The sequence below is a fragment of the Solanum lycopersicum genome, chromosome 5, assembly GCF_036512215.1.
Source record: "Solanum lycopersicum chromosome 5, SLM_r2.1".
Lineage (NCBI taxonomy): Eukaryota > Viridiplantae > Streptophyta > Magnoliopsida > Solanales > Solanaceae > Solanum > Solanum lycopersicum.
In genome coordinates, this window is record NC_090804.1 from 22,393,761 (window position 1) to 22,410,893 (window position 17,133).

At 32.6% G+C, this 17,133-nt stretch overlaps 2 protein-coding genes across 3 annotated transcripts; both read right to left on the bottom strand.

The window, feature by feature from the left end:
- Positions 1-230: 230 nt before the first annotated feature.
- On the bottom strand, positions 231-6,805 carry LOC104647381 (putative RING-H2 finger protein ATL12). 2 transcript variants are annotated; one of them, XM_026031148.2, is made up of 2 exons: positions 4,377-6,805; positions 231-531 (listed from the first exon to the last, which is right to left on the bottom strand). In XM_026031148.2, the coding sequence occupies exon 1, from the start codon at positions 5,351-5,353 to the stop codon at positions 4,379-4,381; it is 975 nt and encodes a 324-aa protein (XP_025886933.1). In that variant the 5' UTR covers positions 5,354-6,805; the 3' UTR covers positions 231-531; positions 4,377-4,378. The 2 variants fall into 2 exon arrangements, with proteins under 2 accessions (XP_025886933.1, XP_010321061.1); XM_010322759.4 differs by lacking the exon at positions 231-531 and having other exon boundaries at positions 4,110-4,866; positions 5,116-6,805.
- A 170-nt stretch (positions 6,806-6,975) lies between these two features.
- Positions 6,976-14,714, bottom strand: LOC101266219 (ninja-family protein mc410). Its single transcript, XM_004239221.5, has 3 exons — positions 14,432-14,714; positions 12,007-13,091; positions 6,976-7,682 (listed from the first exon to the last, which is right to left on the bottom strand). Exons 2-3 carry the CDS (start codon positions 13,034-13,036, stop codon positions 7,183-7,185), a joined length of 1,530 nt encoding a protein of 509 aa, XP_004239269.2. The 5' UTR covers positions 13,037-13,091; positions 14,432-14,714; the 3' UTR covers positions 6,976-7,182.
- Positions 14,715-17,133: the final 2,419 nt, after the last annotated feature.

Consider the following 17,133-nt stretch of genomic DNA (forward strand, 5'->3'; position numbering starts at 1 on the left):
CGAGTACTAACTACAAACACTTGCATTTTCAATATTAATTGGTCATTGATTTAATTTTTTGAAAAAGTAAAATGTACATAATTAGAAAGTAGATAATTGAAAAGTTTACATTTCAGTTTAGATTATTGCCAAGAATATTTCGAATTTTTTTTTATAAGTATTGTTTGGTAATATAACTTGTCATTATATTAGTAGAAATATGGAGTATATATTTTATAAGGTCATTCAACTTATATTACAAAGTCATTTAACTTTATTTTATATCAATAAATCACTTTTTTTTTTCTTATAAAATCACTCACCCAAGGTTAACATTAAATAAAATCACATAACAAAGTAAATTTTTTTTTTTTAATTTCATATATACATCAATCTTTAGTTTGACAAATGGTCCCATCTAAAATAAGATTTCAACTAAAACAGAATTGAAGAATTTATTTTTTCCTTCAAATAGCTAGTCTCGAAGATCTGCAAACTGGAGCAAAGGTCATGATGATATATTGAAGCCTTGATGGTAAAATTGCCTGTTTTCTAAAATAAAAATAAAAATATAAGGTTTACTGAATTTTATTTTGTTATAATGTTAGTAATAATAATTTATAAATTTTAAATTCTAATCCATTTATGTATATAATAATAATAATAATATAATTTTACCGTTGAGCTCACTAATTTTCATTAGTCAAAAGTAGTAAATAGTTATTGAGGCAATCAAGAAAAGTTAAGATATGATATTGAAATGAGAAAATAAAATAGGAATGTTTGAAAGTGAATAATAATTTTAATTATGAGGCGTAGAGATTTAGATCTCCAAGGGTTGGTAGCTTACGAGTTAGAATCTAAAAGTTGTGTGCCCATGGAAAGTGTTGGTGTGAGAGATAACTTGTCCTACAGATAGATCTTGATTGTTAGGTTGAGGAGAATCAGAGTCTTTAATTTTCCCTCTGCTCCAATTGGAGTTCCTATTTTGGATTCATTCATTAACTATTCTCATATGCGCATGTCCATTTCTTAGCCTCTATATCACTCTCCTCAGTTTGTGTGTTTTGTTACATATCTTAGAGAAAAATATGAAAGGTTGCAAATCAGGTGGCATTGCTAGTAGCTACGGTAAAACTATTCATAGTGACAGACTAAGTTCGTCCTTATGCCCTATATCAAAATTTAGTAAGTTAAATCTAGAGTTTTACTCAATGTTCCATGAATTCTGAGTTCTAATTTCTTATTATTGAGATTATACTACTTTATGCATTTTGATTTTGAATTGTTGTTCATGCCTATTTATTCACATGAATCCTACTTAGTTGATAAATGTTGAAAGCTTTTCCATAACTATTTTCAGTCATTGATTTTTAAATTAAAGTAAATTCAAGCATTTTAAGTGATCATTTTTTAGAAGAATTCTAAGGGACACCAATGGTTCCAAATGCATTATTTTGTATTGAGAAAAACATTATAAATTTAAGAAGAGCATATATAGTTTCAGAAGAAGTTTCAATCAGTAAAGTAGAAATTAGTTTTTCCCAAAGAGGCCTTTGAATATTAACTCAACATAATTATTATTATTATTATTATTATTATTATCAGGAGCACAATGCATGTTTTGAGAGTAGTATTAAACATCTATTTAGGTAAGAGCTTAAGACAACCAAACCCCATAAACAACATTGCTAGTGTATATAGGATTGTGTCGTTAATTTGGGCAATTCCTCACAAACCTCGTAGAGGAATTTTTAGATGGATTCATAAGTTGAGTTTTTTTGTGGTTCCGCCAACGTGGGCAAGACATTGTACCCTTACGAGACTCATAGTGATGGTTGTCATATATAGAAACTCTCCCAGAAAAGTAAAGTAATATTTTAGAAATTGATATGCATTACCCTATTTAAATGTAAAGTTTTTCTTTGTTTTATTACATTGTATGCTTTACTTTCTGTCAAGTTATTTCAGTATTCATTTAGTTCCTTTATTCAGTTCATTTGTTATTTCATTGAGTTTTAGTACATATCATATATTCCATGTACTGACACGATGTTGCATCATTTTATGATGTAGATACAAGTGTTTAGGATCATCAATAGGCGCTCCATTAAGAATACGTATTCATCAATTTCTGGTGAAATCTCCTTACTTTCAGAGGACTCCAGTCTTTATAATTTATTAGTACTTTTAAGGTAGTCGTGGATTTTTTCTCGGAACCTATCTTCAGTTAGTAGAAGTTTCACTAATAGACAAAGTTAGAGAGTTAATTTTCAGACAATTTATGAGATTTAGTTTATTATTTTAAATGCTCGCCCCCTTAGCTTAAGCTTTCGTATGTTGTTTTTAGTCTTTCTCTAAGTAAGGCAGGCCAAGATCTCCGCTTGAGGTCTAGCAATGATCTTCGAGTGTCGGTCACGTCCGGGGTGTAGGCTCAGACATGACATCAAGTTTCATGATAAGTCTCGGATTGGGGTTGAGAGTGTGTCTAGGGTCTCGAGTTGGAGTCAAGGTAAGAAATCAGGTCTCGAGCTAGGGTCGGGAGTCAAGTCTTGATTTTAGAGAGAGGGCTGAGAGATGAGGTCAAGATTGGGGTCAGGAGTGAACATGTGTCTCGAGTCAAATTCTTGGTCTAGTTGGGATGGTAAGGTTGAAGAAGAATTTTAAAAAATATTTTACTATATGAACAGAGGTCAGTATCCTTTTATGGAGGAAAATAAGTCAATTTGGAAAACATTTTCCATAACATTTAAGCCACCAACAAATGAGAAACTTTGATAGTTTTCTTTAAAATATTCTCTTTCCTGCCAAACGCACCCTAAATAGCTTATTATTTCGTAAAATATGTAATTTTTATAAAATAAAGCATGTGTACGTAGTAAAATAAAATGACAAGAAAGAAAATAAGAGAAAGAGAGAGACACAAAATAGTAGTAATAGTAGTAGCAGCAATAACTTTTCTCTATTATTGAATATTTTTCTTTCACTTACTCTTTCCTTATGTTTCCTTACTTTTGTTACAAGAAAAGAGGGATAAATATAGTTATATATTCTTGGGCACCAAGTGTGATTAATGAATATTTTCTTGCCATGTCTATACTCTAAGCACCAAGTATACCATATGCATGGTTAGGTTACAACACTTTGTTTATTGTATATACATTCATCTTACATGTAGTGTATAATGTGTACAAATATATTACCACAAAATATATGTATACATATGGACATCGATTTTACAATGTTTTATAACAAATTAACTTTACTAAAAGGACAAATGTACGGGAGAGGTGGTACTATAAGAGATCCAAACTTAAAAGATTCTCATTCTTCAATTATCATATCATAAATAATAAAATATTGGTTGGTTCACGAATTTCATAACCTCGAAACTATGGCTGCATACACAGAACCAAGCGAAAAACCAGTGCGTCAGCAGTCTTATTGTCTAATGTTGTTTTATTTATTACTTTCCAACTGTAGTTGTCACTTCACACGTCTATTAAGAAACTATAAATAAAAAAGTAATTTTATTATATTATTCTTTGAATATGCTCTCTTTCTGTCTTATTTATATGTTAATTTTTACTATATCACCCTTTGAATATACTCTCTCTGTCTCATTTATATATTATTCTTTTCTATAAATAGCTGGATCACAATACTTGTTTTTTTTTTATAAATTTTATGCATAAATTATCATATTTTGTCTATTATACCCTTGATAGAGTAGTTCATTAATTTTTGAAAATGTATTCATTATTTATCATAAAGTTGACTTAAGAAAATTAAATAAAAATAGAAGGATAAATTTATATATTTTCTTAATGTAAATACAAAGTAAAACGATGACATATAAAATAGATCAGATTAATTAACAAATATAATATCTTAAAAAATCACTATAATTAGTGATAAAGATAAATTAAAATTAAGTATAAAATTATTGATTGAATTTCATAAAATAGAGTTATAGTAGAGTGGATAAGCACTACGGGAGTATTATATATACAACTACAAGTTACAACTAAGCACAAGTTTTAAACTACCACTTTGGTTTCCCACGATTGGCAGTTCAATTTACATGCAAATTGAGGCTGGTGAAACTTAAACAAAATTAAGAAAGAAAGAAAGGAAAAAAAATAATAATATATAGTTACCATCAAGTCAACTCTTTTTGATACAATAAATCATATCCGACAATGTCATGCATGTACAACATAAGAGAGGCAAAAAGAAGTTGAAGAAAAATTAATTAACCAGATAAGATGAATCAGTATATATACAAGGAGCGGCGTGGTTTACGTACTTTTGTTAAGATTTATAGAAAAAAATGCTTGGCTTTGAGGCAATTAAAGGTTCTATTATAAATATGAAAAATTTAGTGTTGTGTTTACCTCTATACATTTAGTGTTTGTGTTCTATTTTCTGTTGTTTCCCTATTAGCAAACCACTTGACTGTTCTCCTTGCAATTGGAAGCCAAAGCTTCCTCCTCCTTTCATCTCGAACTGAAAGCTCTCGGTTCCTGTTGTTGAATCTTGAATACACTATTATTTCTGACATGGATCTCTTCTCATCCTTTATATTGATTGATTGATCTTCTTCTATTACTCTGGATTGTTCACAAGTTGTATCCATTGATGAGAATCTGTTGCTTGTTATGCCATTAAGCATTTCTGAATTCAAGAATATCAGGTCTGAAGAAGTGACATTGCTCCATCGATTCTTGAACACAACATCTGATACTATGATCCTATGATTGAACCTATCTAGTGCTTTTCCTTGTATTAGCAACTCTTCAGATTCATTGTCCTCCCTTTCAATATAGATTTCCATGTTTGATTCCTCATCTCTTATTGACTGACTCCGCAAGAATCTCAAACTACCTGAATAGGTAAGCAATGAAAGGTCTTCACAACTTATCTTATGCCTACAAAGAGGGCAGGTCGAATGTCTTTCCAGCCATTCATCAATACATTTAATGTGGAATGCATGTTTGCACATTGGAATCAATCTAAGAATTTCAATATCTTCAAATTTTGATAAACAAACACAACATTCAAGTCCTTGTTTTGATCCTCTTAGTAAAGAGAATCGAAAAATAGGGAGTGATTCCACCACAGTTTTATCAATACCTGAGGAATGAGACACTGATCTAACAAGCTGTCCCCCATCATCAGAAGATGTCCTATGACAAAACTTGGCATAGAAGAGTATAACAAAAGTTAGTGAAAACATGATGAAGAGGACAACAATAACAACAGCAAGACTTGGTTGGAAACTGCTAACAACATCTTGTGAAGAATAAGTTGGCAAATCTTCAGCTTTTACATTCAATGAAAGTAGTAGTAACATTAAAATATTCTTGCGCATCTCTTTATTTGTTGTACATTTGTGAAGGGGAAGTTTTAAAATTGTTGGAATTATGTAAATAAAGCGATGGAAATGTGGGAAGGCTTAAACATGACACATATATTATTCTGCTAATAAAAAAATATTATCATAGCCAGAAGTTTTGTCCAAAAATAATGGTGTGTCGATGTCAAAATAAAATAATATGGGTGTTCAAGAATAACTATGTCAAAATAAAACAATAAAGATGTCAAAGAATAATGGTGTGTTGTTGTAAAAAAAAACATACTATGCTATTTTGAGTTTGAATGCGAAAGTTCTTTAATTCAAATAAATATTCATTACTGCTGTTTTGTCAAAGAATGTCAAACTTTAAATATATATCCATTAGAATTTAACATTTATATAAGGATGTCCAGTTGGGGATGGCTATTAGCTACACCCCTGAATATCCACTTTCTTTTACCCCCTCAATTTTGACCACATCATCTCACTCATAGCTAGAGCACAACTAGCCAGGGCACAACTTTCTATATTATTTTCGGATTGTATTTCGAAACACAATGACTCGTCTATCAAAATAACGTTTTCTCAATAAAAAAAAAAGTCAGATAAAATGGTCCAAATATACACGTACGAAGTGTATCACTCTTAGAAGAAACAAAACGACAATAAATAAACAGAAAATCCGGATGGTTTTGTGCCAAAAGCACATGGATGAATGCTGAAGAGTAAAGAACTTTTTGCTTAGTCAACAGATAATGTATTGGTGCTTCTTTAATAATATAAGAAAAAAATAAAATTATTTTCTTGGGTTAGGTTGGATAACACATGATGTTAGTTAATACTCTTAAGCACGTCTTAATATGACACTAGTTGGCATATTGGTGATAGATTAATACTTTAGAATTGATATTCATAACAAGTATCCTCTCCATTTCATTTTAAAATAACAATGATGGTGAAGGTGGAGGGAGAATAAGTAAATGAGTTGACAACAATTCGACGGTTTTCTAAAGTTGACCGATTGATTGATGCGATAAGAGTTGATATTGAAAAGCGATATCGGCGTTGGCAGGGTATGCCATGCGACGTCCACCTCATTAATGTGTTAGTATTAGATGGACACCTTTTACAATGCTGATAGAGGGGTATATTTGAACCATTGAAATAAATGTAAACCTATTTATATACAAATAGTATAGTGGAGTTTCAAAACGGGATTAAATCAGACTCAAATGATTTCTTTTAAAATAGGTTAAGACTTTAACGAGTTGAAATTTAACTCAATTCAAATAACCTTAAGTTCAACCCTTAAAATTCAAATAGATTACATATACTTGGACTCATTTTTGACACAGGAAACAGTAGCCAGCCCTTGTACTTCATATCACCCTTCGGGATTTGGGTTATAAACCATTTGATTGCAAGGAGGCAACTAATTTAGCATTTCAATCAACAGTATATGCAATAACTTTCTGTTTCCTTTAATAAATAAGGGTGGTGTCCAAATATTAACATGCTTAGCACTTGTGACACTCCTTTAACTTGCACCATAATAACTGGAGCAACAAAAAAATGGACTTTCCTTGTCAATAGGCCTTCCAGTGCAATGAAATGGAAAGCCCCAAGAGAGTGCTTGATAAGCAAAAGGTCATAATTTTATCACAAATATTTGGCTCAGAGGATAGACTATTACAATTTAATGGGATATGTGCATATGCATATTAAGAAATCTGGACTCATTCATTTGAACTAAATAATATAAAGATGCTTCTGCTTCTTAAAATTTATATGGGGATACAATAAAAGCTTACTTCATTCTTCGACATATGATTTCATATACTAAATCAGCTTTGTGCAGAGGCAGCAGGATTGCTACTTGGAAACGATGAAACACCAGCACCACCTTCTTGACTAGTTTGCTCTTCGCTAGCATGCCGCACAAACTCTTCCGGTGACATGTGAGACCCATGACAAGCACAAACAATCCTGATTTGGGTGGGATTGTATCTATAAGTAACACCAGATATTGTTCTACCATTTGGACCTGGACCAGTTGTTGAAACCCATGGTAGATTCGGATAGGAACCAGATCCTCCAAATTTCAGATCTGCAGCAAGACCTGGCCTTATAGTTGCAAATTCTGAAGGAACTGCTTCAGCTCTCGGCTGCTCAGGAGGGTCTTTTGACCTGAAGCTTATGTTGCTACCTTTAACATTTTCTTCCACTCGAGAAGTGGAAGTTTCTTCCGCGTTATGCTGTCTCCCATTGCCTTTCACATGCTCCACTGCCCTCCCATCATATTGTACAGATTCAGAAGACTTGTGTGCAATAATCGGCAACGAAGCTATATAAACATACCAAGTAAAAATTCTTAGTCACAAAACTGGACAATTATTGAACTCAGAAATCATGCCAATTGATGCAGCAGTCTGCATAATATGAAATGCAATAAATTTGAAGTTTTGGGAACCTCTGGGCATCTCATGCAACAGATTAAAAGTTATATGAAATTTATGGTAAGGTTAAATCTATAAACTTCTAAATCAAAAGTTAAATTATGATAATACCCCTCTTGTCAACCTAAATACCCTACAATCTAACAAAAAAATGGAACAAAAATAATTCGTACTTGACATAAAGAGAAGTGACACATCTGTTCAAAAGGAACAAAGGGTAGTTCTTGTAATCAAACAAAATCACTGTTACTAAGTAAAAAACCAAGCATCTCAAATTTCAATCTCGTACTTTTCTCCTACCAATTTTACCTCTTTCAAGTATTCTTTCAGTTAAAGCTGATAAGTCAAATGTAAAAAAAGTTATCGGGTTTATCAATATGGGTTATCTATTAACGGTTTTCAAACAGTTTTGTTTTGTAAAAAGGACAACTTCATATATCTACAACAAATATAGCCATAATTTTTTTTACATAAAAAGTAGCCCAAAATCAAAAACAAAACGCGAGGTTTAGCCACGCGAGAACCGCGGCTAAATGGGAGAAAACCCGTGGGTAAGCTGCATTTTTTGTATCTCAAGGTATTTCTCACATTAAAAAAATGAAAACAACGTGATTAAACAAATTTCTAACTCTTCCATACATGTGAAAAAAATAATTTCAGAATCAGAGATTCTTCCTATACACCAAAACCCAATTGCCCCCATATTAATCACTGATAACCTTCCTCCATATAACCTATTTCTCTCAAGGAAATCTTCGCAACCACTTCATAAGTAAGCTCTAGTCATGGTTTCCGTTTTCCCAAGTTTTTTATTTCCAGGCGTCCTTCCTTTTTGCTGCTAACTAAAGCACTCTAGGCAAGACTCACCACAAAGAGTTTTTGAACTCTATCCTAGGACTTCTTCCTAAGAGCATCTCTCCCAACATTTGCACATTTTAACAGCTAATGTTTACTGCATAAGCCACCTCACATATCACTCTTTAAAAGATAGAAGTTCAAAGGTTTAAGTCATCTGTGGCCCATTAAAGTTGTCCGCATAGACACCTTAACTAGGACTATTACCTATTAGACACTCTAATATTAACAGATATATATCTATTGAACATAAAATAAAAACTTGCTTTAAAAATGTTATGTGTGTGATTCCCACACACTGTCTTAAAATAATCACAAATCAAAATACAACACATGGCACATGGACCCAATCTAGCAATAAAATATAAATTCTCAATTTTAAAAAATGAAAAACTTTCCAACCTTTATTTAATGTTCCACAAAATTAGTTGACAAGAAGATTTGAAAAAACAAAAGGAAAATCTCCCCCACCCCACCCACTAACCCTTTGCCGTTTCTTCCTTCTTCCCTGTGACCTCGCCAACTCGCCATCAATTCCTCCAGCGATAACAAACAGAACTAAAAGAAACAACCCCAGCTCAAATTCTTTCTCTTGTCACCCATTATTCTCTATTCCTTTTGAGATTTTTGTTTAAATGAATCGCGACAAAAAATTATTTTGAAATCTGCGACGAAGAGAAATCAAAAGTATATTGAATTTTTAATATCATTTTTAGTAATTTTAATGAGTGGCAATGTTTGTTCAATTGGAGTGATCGAAAATAGAGATGGACGAATATGGATCAATTCTTTTAACTTCAGTGTTCAAATTTTTGCAAATTAACTTAGCAGATTCAGATTATTTTTTACAAAAAATGAAGAAAAAAAACTGAAACAGAAGGCTGAGAAGTTAAAATCTTCAGAATGATCGGTGGAAGAAGATGACAACTGGTACATGGGTGTGGTGTGGTGTGGGGTGGGTTGTTTTCTTTTGGGAAAAAATAATGTGGAAATAATTTTATTTTTTTAATTATTTAGGTAATGCAAGCCAAGTATCAATATATAGGTACCAACTTATCAAAAAATAAATACAAAATAGAATCAGAAGATATTCACGCGCTTGTAGCAGTGATATACACATATTTTGCCACATCAACATTTTGTGTTTAATAGACACACATTTTGAACAATTTAAGTATTCGATAGGTACAAGTCTTAGTTAAGGTATCTAAGTAAATTATGCGGACAACTTTAAGGGGCCACCGATGACTTAAGCCTAGTTTAAAAATGTAGAGCATGCATAAGTCCATATAAAGAGCTTAGCTACACATGCGTTTTTTTACTAGTTTAATCAAGACATTAAAGTCGTTAAAAAGCTTACAAATAAAATATGGAGTTACCTTTCCCCAACATTCATGACCTCTATTGTCTTTTGTCCTAGTTATTGAATTCTATTTTTTCCCCTTTGGATAGAATCTGGTTGTGTTGGAAATATCCTTCTAAATGCAAAATCTAACTGAACTTAAGGCAAGTAGAAGCAAATAAAATATGGAGTTACCTTTCCCCAACATTCATGACCTCTATTGTCTGTTGTCCTAGTTATTGAATTCTATTTTTTCTCCTTTGGATAGAATCTGGTTATGTTGGAAATATCCTTCTAAATGCAAAATCTAACTGAACTTGAGGCAAGTAGAAGTGGTTGATTCTATAATACCAAAAAATTAGGATTACTACTTAATCCAAGTCACTAATATTTAATTTTAGTTTGACAAGGATAGTAAAAAGCAATGTTGCTCGGACTCTTAAAAAATATTGATAGGTATGTGTTGGATCCTCAATAGTATATACTTTAAGGATCTGACACGGGCGCGGCAACATTTTTGGAGAGTCCGAGCCACTTAAGTAAAAAGAGTCTCTTGCACAAATGTCCCTAGCCATACCATTTACCAGATGAAGCTGGGGGGATTTTCCATTTCATTAATCATGTCAATTTAGGATCTTGAGTAACACAATGTTCAGGACTACAACGTTTTTTTATAATTGTGGTGTCCAGGAAAGCTCGTGAGCACCAAATCCAATTACACGAGGTACCTGCTAGCTCCCACCAGCATGTGTTTTGGGTTTTGTACCAAGACTTGGACAGAAGAAATCACCTCTTTCTTTTTGCTTATAGTTCCCAACCCACTTCACCGACCAATTGGTCACACCTTTGGATGCCCCCAAGACTACAACTGGAAGCATAATACACCCAGTTGTCCAGGAAAAAATAATTGAAAGAAAGAAGGTTTAAAAATTACTAAATTTTTACTGAACCTAGTCTAGTGCCCATTAAAGGAAAATATACAGATCAAAAAGTATTTCAACCTCTAAACAATACACATCTAAATCCTTTGTTTTTCTTTGGGGAACTTCCAATACAGGACGGTCTCTCACAATGACTTATTGAAGTCTTCATGGACTTTGAATCCCTGAGGACAACCATAACGTGTAGGTTAACTAGGAGCGAAAATTTATTGCATATGCTACAAATATTACTGGGGCAATTTCAATGGAATGCAGATAGTTAAAAGACAACCTGAATTCCCCTCCATTTCCTAGGAACCCATCTTGCACTCTTAGCTACTAGATTTTGTCTCACTCATCTACCATCAAGGGAAATCATCAATAGGCGTATCTTTGCCTTTGCTGCAAAACCTACAAATACTTTGAACATTTTGTTGTCCTTATCACACGCCAATTTATGATCGATGATCTCTATGTAGCCATGTTTGGGAACTATACAGCAATTTCAACCGCTCAATTAACTTTAGTTCTTGTAAGGTAGGATATACTTGCACTTTTATATTTTAGTCTGCATTATATCCAGCTAGTATGGAACAGATTACTTTTCACTGTGCTTGTATAAACCATTTTTATTTTAAATTTTAAAGCAGTATCTTTCCCTTTGATTGGTAAAAGCACAAATGCATATATGGCTCTTAAACAGTATACAAAGAAGTGGTTTTAAAAAAGAAAAAAAAGCATAAACGTTGGTCCATAGTTCCAACAGTGTTGCTCACTGGGAGCAATGAAGTTGTCCTCTGATGAATGTCCAATGACCAGGGAAGATCTACAGGTCATTTAACCACACCTATTCACGACAGGGAAGCATCTCTTGAAGAGTTTCAAGGAAGTAGAATGGACACCTTAGCTATTTCCTAAGCAAAAACAGGAAATACACAAGATTCTAAGGACTGTGATTTGATTATTCCAAAAATCTTCTTTCTATTTTTGTAACGTGCTATGGGTCCTCAAATCCTCCTAAATAAAATTTAGCTCCAAGCAAATGGTAAACATGCATTGAAGAAGAAAGAAAATTAATAGAGTTACTAGGAAAACCTTGAGAAATATTTGGTCCATCTTTATGCTTGTCTGAGCCCAAGGAACCTCGTCCATAGGAAGGGTGAAGCTGCTGAAGATGAGAAGCTGCACCGCGGGAATTATCCTTCTCCAATGTTGGCAGCTGTATGGAAGAGTAGCCAAACATCAATGGCAAATTAGTAGGTATGACAGGCTGGGCTCCAGGTCTATCTCCACTAGTGGTAGCTATTACTTGCATCATGCCAGGAACTGCGTAACCAGTCGTACTTGCTGTATTACCAGGGTTAGAATCTCTCAGAGGCATAGAGTATGGTAGGTTCATGATGTTTATTGATTGGCCTTGGAATGGGGTACTGTATGGCGTATTACCGAACTTAACATCCTTTTCAGAAGAAATGGTAAACCTTCTCTGTCCAAGTAATTCTACACCACTTGAATCAGAAACACCACGAAGCTCCTTATGAACCTCAGCACTACTTCCAACAAATCTTTTAGAGTTCTCATCATGCTGCAAAATTTGCCTGGAAGTTGAACCCACAGTTTCAGAATCAGCTACATCATCATTTTCTGCAGTCGAACCATCATCTGTTGTTATTGAAATGTGTGATGCCCTTGTCTTGTCATGCATATCGACATGATGAGCTTCTCTCTCATGCTTCTTTTGTTGACTTGACTCCCGGAACAAATTTTTACGCTTTTCACCCACTTCAGTTCTCCTTTCTTCTTCAACTTCTATAGGTCTATTATCATTTGGAACCCAGAATCCTCCACTATTTAACTTTTTAGAAGCATCTGCATCAGCACTAGTGCTGGAAAGCAAGTTCCCACCATGTTTTGTTGAATCACTTCTCTGAGAACCGACACCACAATCATGCTTTTGGCTGCTAGTGCCTCCATCCAGAAAGTTCTTGAAATCATTAATCACTTTTCCATCTCTATCAACTTCCTCAACCTTGGAATCCGATGAGCTCCCACTTTTACTTTTCTCTGACGCAACCACCCCACCACAGGGCAGGCCCAAGCTTAGATCAAGATCATTTTCGTCCATTCTAATCAAACACAAAACACATTGACCAGATTCACACGTGAAACTTCAGTTCACTCTGCCACCAAAAAAGAAAGAAAGTTACACACTGCAATATTTTACTACTTATCTTGAATGGAAGAAACTTTATTCAGATAGAATATCCGTTGTAATATCTGTTCATGTGAACCTTGAAGTCTAATAGACAAGAATAAAAGAATCCCTTGGTCTTAATTTGCTTGACCTACTTCCCTTTTTAGTCGGCTTTAAAAAGGATGAACCTTTCCTTTTCTGTAGCACCTCTTTAATTTAAAGCACAAGATTAAAGGGCATTTTGTTACATTTTGAGATATATTTAATTTTAGACCACAAAATTCAGAAGTCTTATTTACTTTCTTAAACTCCATCCCAAATCAAAATAGGCCAAACAAACTGAAAAGGAGGGAGTATTGTTCATCAGTCGACCAAGGAAAATAGATATTAGTTATATGTCAAAATAAAATTTAGAAGCCATGCTAACATATAATAGTACATAAAGGCACAAAAGAAGAAGCTCAAAACAAAATGCAGAAAATAGCCTGATTGTTTTTTCTTGAAGTTCCGTATGCTGTGTCAAACCAACACAAGAAAGCTGAAAATGTTTGCATAAGTGGTTTATGTCTCAGTCTATGATTATTTAGTTTAAGCAGACCCATTAAAACAAGTGAGATCAAAACTCATCTACTCACACTTGCTAGGGTAGCATTGCAACTCCTCTAAATAGGTAATGACCAAAAATCCAATCTAAAGATGGTGAACTGATGTTTAGAAAGAAGTGGAATTCAAGAGGACAGGATATGTTGAAGATAGAATCAGTCAAAATAGGAGACCTCCTTTCAAACTAGATTGGAAACAAGAAGGTTATCAAGGAAACCATAGCAAAACAATCAATAAGGTAAGAACATGAAATAAACCAAAAGTTCTTTAGCTTCTGTGGATCATCCATATCTATTCCACAGAATTTCGGGAACTACTTCTTTGGCCTTCAACCTACCATAACCCGGAATAGAAGTACTATTCCGGGAACTAGTTCGTATTTACACCTACCTAAACCTTGAGAAAATCATGTAGCTCAATCAACAGATCTCAATTCATCAACTAGATCTAAAAGTGGAAGTAAAAGAAACAGAAAGCCTAGAAAGAAGAGTTAAACTAGTCATCTTTAGGGACAAATAGTAACAACTCTATCTACATATAGATCTGCCTCTAACACACGTTTTGCACAAAACCACTAGTATAAAGATTTACTCACTGAAAGCAGAGATACAAAGTAGAAACCTAACAAACTAGTTCAAATTCCAGATGATGCACTAAAAATACTTGGAGAAAGCTTCAAAATTTAGAAAAAATTATGGGAATTCACATACAAAGGATATATACCTGATGAATAAAACTGTGAACCACAGACGGAGCTGATGAAAGTGGACGTTGCCGCCGCGGTGAAGACGAGTCGACGGCTAGCAGTAGGTGGGATGTGGGCGGAGTGACAAAATGTGTATGCGAAGACCTGACTCACCAATTTTTTTTCTTTCCAATTTAACACATCGAGAGCACGTGGTTGATATGTAACTTTAATTTACCTCACTTTCCATCCTATGCTATTTCTTCCACATGTTATATTCACTACTCAATACTTCATACTTGAGAAAAATGCAAATCAAATATGCTAGTAAATTTTATTATTACTAAAATGGTAGATTTGTAACTTTTTCTAAAATTTCTTTTTCTAAAAAAAATAGGTTAGTTTTATTATTCTATTAATTTTATTTTACGTATAGAAATTTGATATCTAATTGTGATGTCAAAAGTTGTTGCTACAATGTTCAATACGTGGTGTTTCTAATAATTTATTGTTGCAATACTTTTATTAGATTATCTCTAATTCAATACCAAATTTAACACCAAATTTTATATTTGGTGCTTTGAGCTCCAACGCATGCCATATTAGGTGTGTGAATAATATTACCCGAAATTTAATGTGATACTATTCATCACACTAAAAAACTTTTTGAATATTATAATATTATTTCATTATACAAATTTTTAATTAAACATAATACAAATTGTAATATTATAATATTATTTCATTATACAAAATTTTAATTAAACATAATACAAATCGTATGTTTTAATTAAATATCTTGTATATTTAATTATTTTTATGTAATATTTTATAATACTAATTTTAGATATAAAATTTAGCTTTTTTGTAAATTAAGTTTTCTATCTATGACTTTTTTTAAAAATTAAATTTATGTTAATTGTACTGTAAATTATATAAACTACAATTAACCTTCACAAAAATTAAAAATGCAAACATATAAATTTTTAGACAAATAATACAATTGAGGAGTGTGATCTTAACGCACCAATTCAAGATGTGCCGGAAGGTTCAACTCCGACCGTAGAAATGACAATAGATGAAAATTATCAATTTTAACAATTTTTAGCTCGATATAAGAAAATAAAGGACAAAAGCTCATTTAAACTACGTAATGCATTGATAGAGCATTTATGGAAGCACCTTAGTGAATATTTATGTATAATTTAAAATAATTAATTATGTAATATTTATCTAATTGTATTTCATTAATGATTTGACTTTTATTTGTATTATTCATTATTATGTATAACTATAATATTTGCTAGCAAATTATATTATTTAAAAAATTATGATAAAAATAATTTTATATAAAACGATTATAAAAGGAAATAATATGAAGCATATATGATGAATGTTTTGGAAATAATTTCTTTTTATGAAATAAGAAAATATAAATAAAATAAGAAATAATAATATAATAATGAAGAGATCTGTAAAATTTGGTGCAGTGGGTTGGAGTTGATTACACAAAATTTGGTGTTGACAACAAATATGATGTTTGGATTGGAGATGTCCTTATAGCCTTGATTCGGTCAACAAAGGGTTGGTTGATCAACTTATCCAAGATGGCATGATGCAACAATCGTTTGATGTAGAAAGAATGTTGTTAGATAATATGATCAAGATAAACCGACCATCGCACACTAGAGAAGATTAAGTATATCCTCTTTAATGGAGTATGAGTAAAGAACAAATGGAAAAGAAACATGACCAGATAAAAATATGACCAAAATGATGATACAACTCGATTTTCTATCCAAATATGTCATGGGAGGAGGTTTCAAAACGGTAAATGAAATTGAAACATGCATTGGTTCGTGTCAAGAAAATGTCAAATTTGAGGCATTGTGTAATGAGAAAAATAAATTAAATGAGGAACCAAGTAGGAGGTACTCATCTGAATTATCTATGGTTGAGTAGGAACCAAGATTGGAACAAGGATAGGAATAGTGATTGGAGAGATAGAGGTGGCAATAGAAAGATCGTGAAGATGAAAAGGATAGATACATCCTACCTAATTATTGTTCCAAGTTGAAAGATGTTAGGCCAAAAGGAAATCGAACTGATGATATGCTAACAAGGATCTTTAACAAGACTGAAGGGACCGATGTGGTGTTTAAGGATTTGAAAAATGATTTCTCCACTTTGACACAAACAGTTACTTCTTTTATGTTAATCAAGCAACTGGAGACTCAAAGTGCTAGATCTCTGCCCATTTAAATCCAAGGCAAAAGAGAATTTGCCTAGTGACGCTATCCTTAACTCCAAAAATGATTATTAATGGGTAAAAAGTTTGTTGCATAACGTCGTTAATTAAAGTGTTGCTTGGGAGGCAACGCAACTTTATTTTTTTATTTTTTTTCAATAAGGTGTTGATGGATTAGTTTTTTCTACTATATTAAGCTTTTACTTGAAAATTGGATACAACCTTCTTGATATTGAAGGTTTTGGGGATTGAAATCTAACAATTTCAAATAAGTAGGTATTAATAAGGATAATAACTTTGATATATTTGTATCACATTATGTTATGAGCAGCTTATCTCCCTATTCTTAAGAGTGTGCAATGTATGGATGATTAATTTGCCGATTGAATGTTGTTTAATTGCTTATTAAATGTTAAATTGATTTGTGTTCAGTATCTCTTTATGTTCCATCTACAACTTGATGTCACAAACTCTTAATTACTCCATATCTCT

What these genes read in the sequence shown, in the direction of transcription:
- LOC101266219 (XM_004239221.5), bottom strand. Translation starts at nt 13,036, where the DNA reads ATGGACGAAAATGATCTTGATCTAAGCTTGGGCCTGCCCTGTGGTGGG. An exon ending in TGGACCAAATATTTCTCAAG is followed by an intron (nt 7,683 to 12,006) that starts GTTTTCCTAGTA and finishes ATGTTTATATAG; the next exon opens with CTTCGTTGCCGATTATTGCA.
- LOC104647381 (XM_026031148.2), bottom strand. Translation starts at nt 5,353, where the DNA reads ATGCGCAAGAATATTTTAATGTTACTACTACTTTCATTGAATGTAAAA.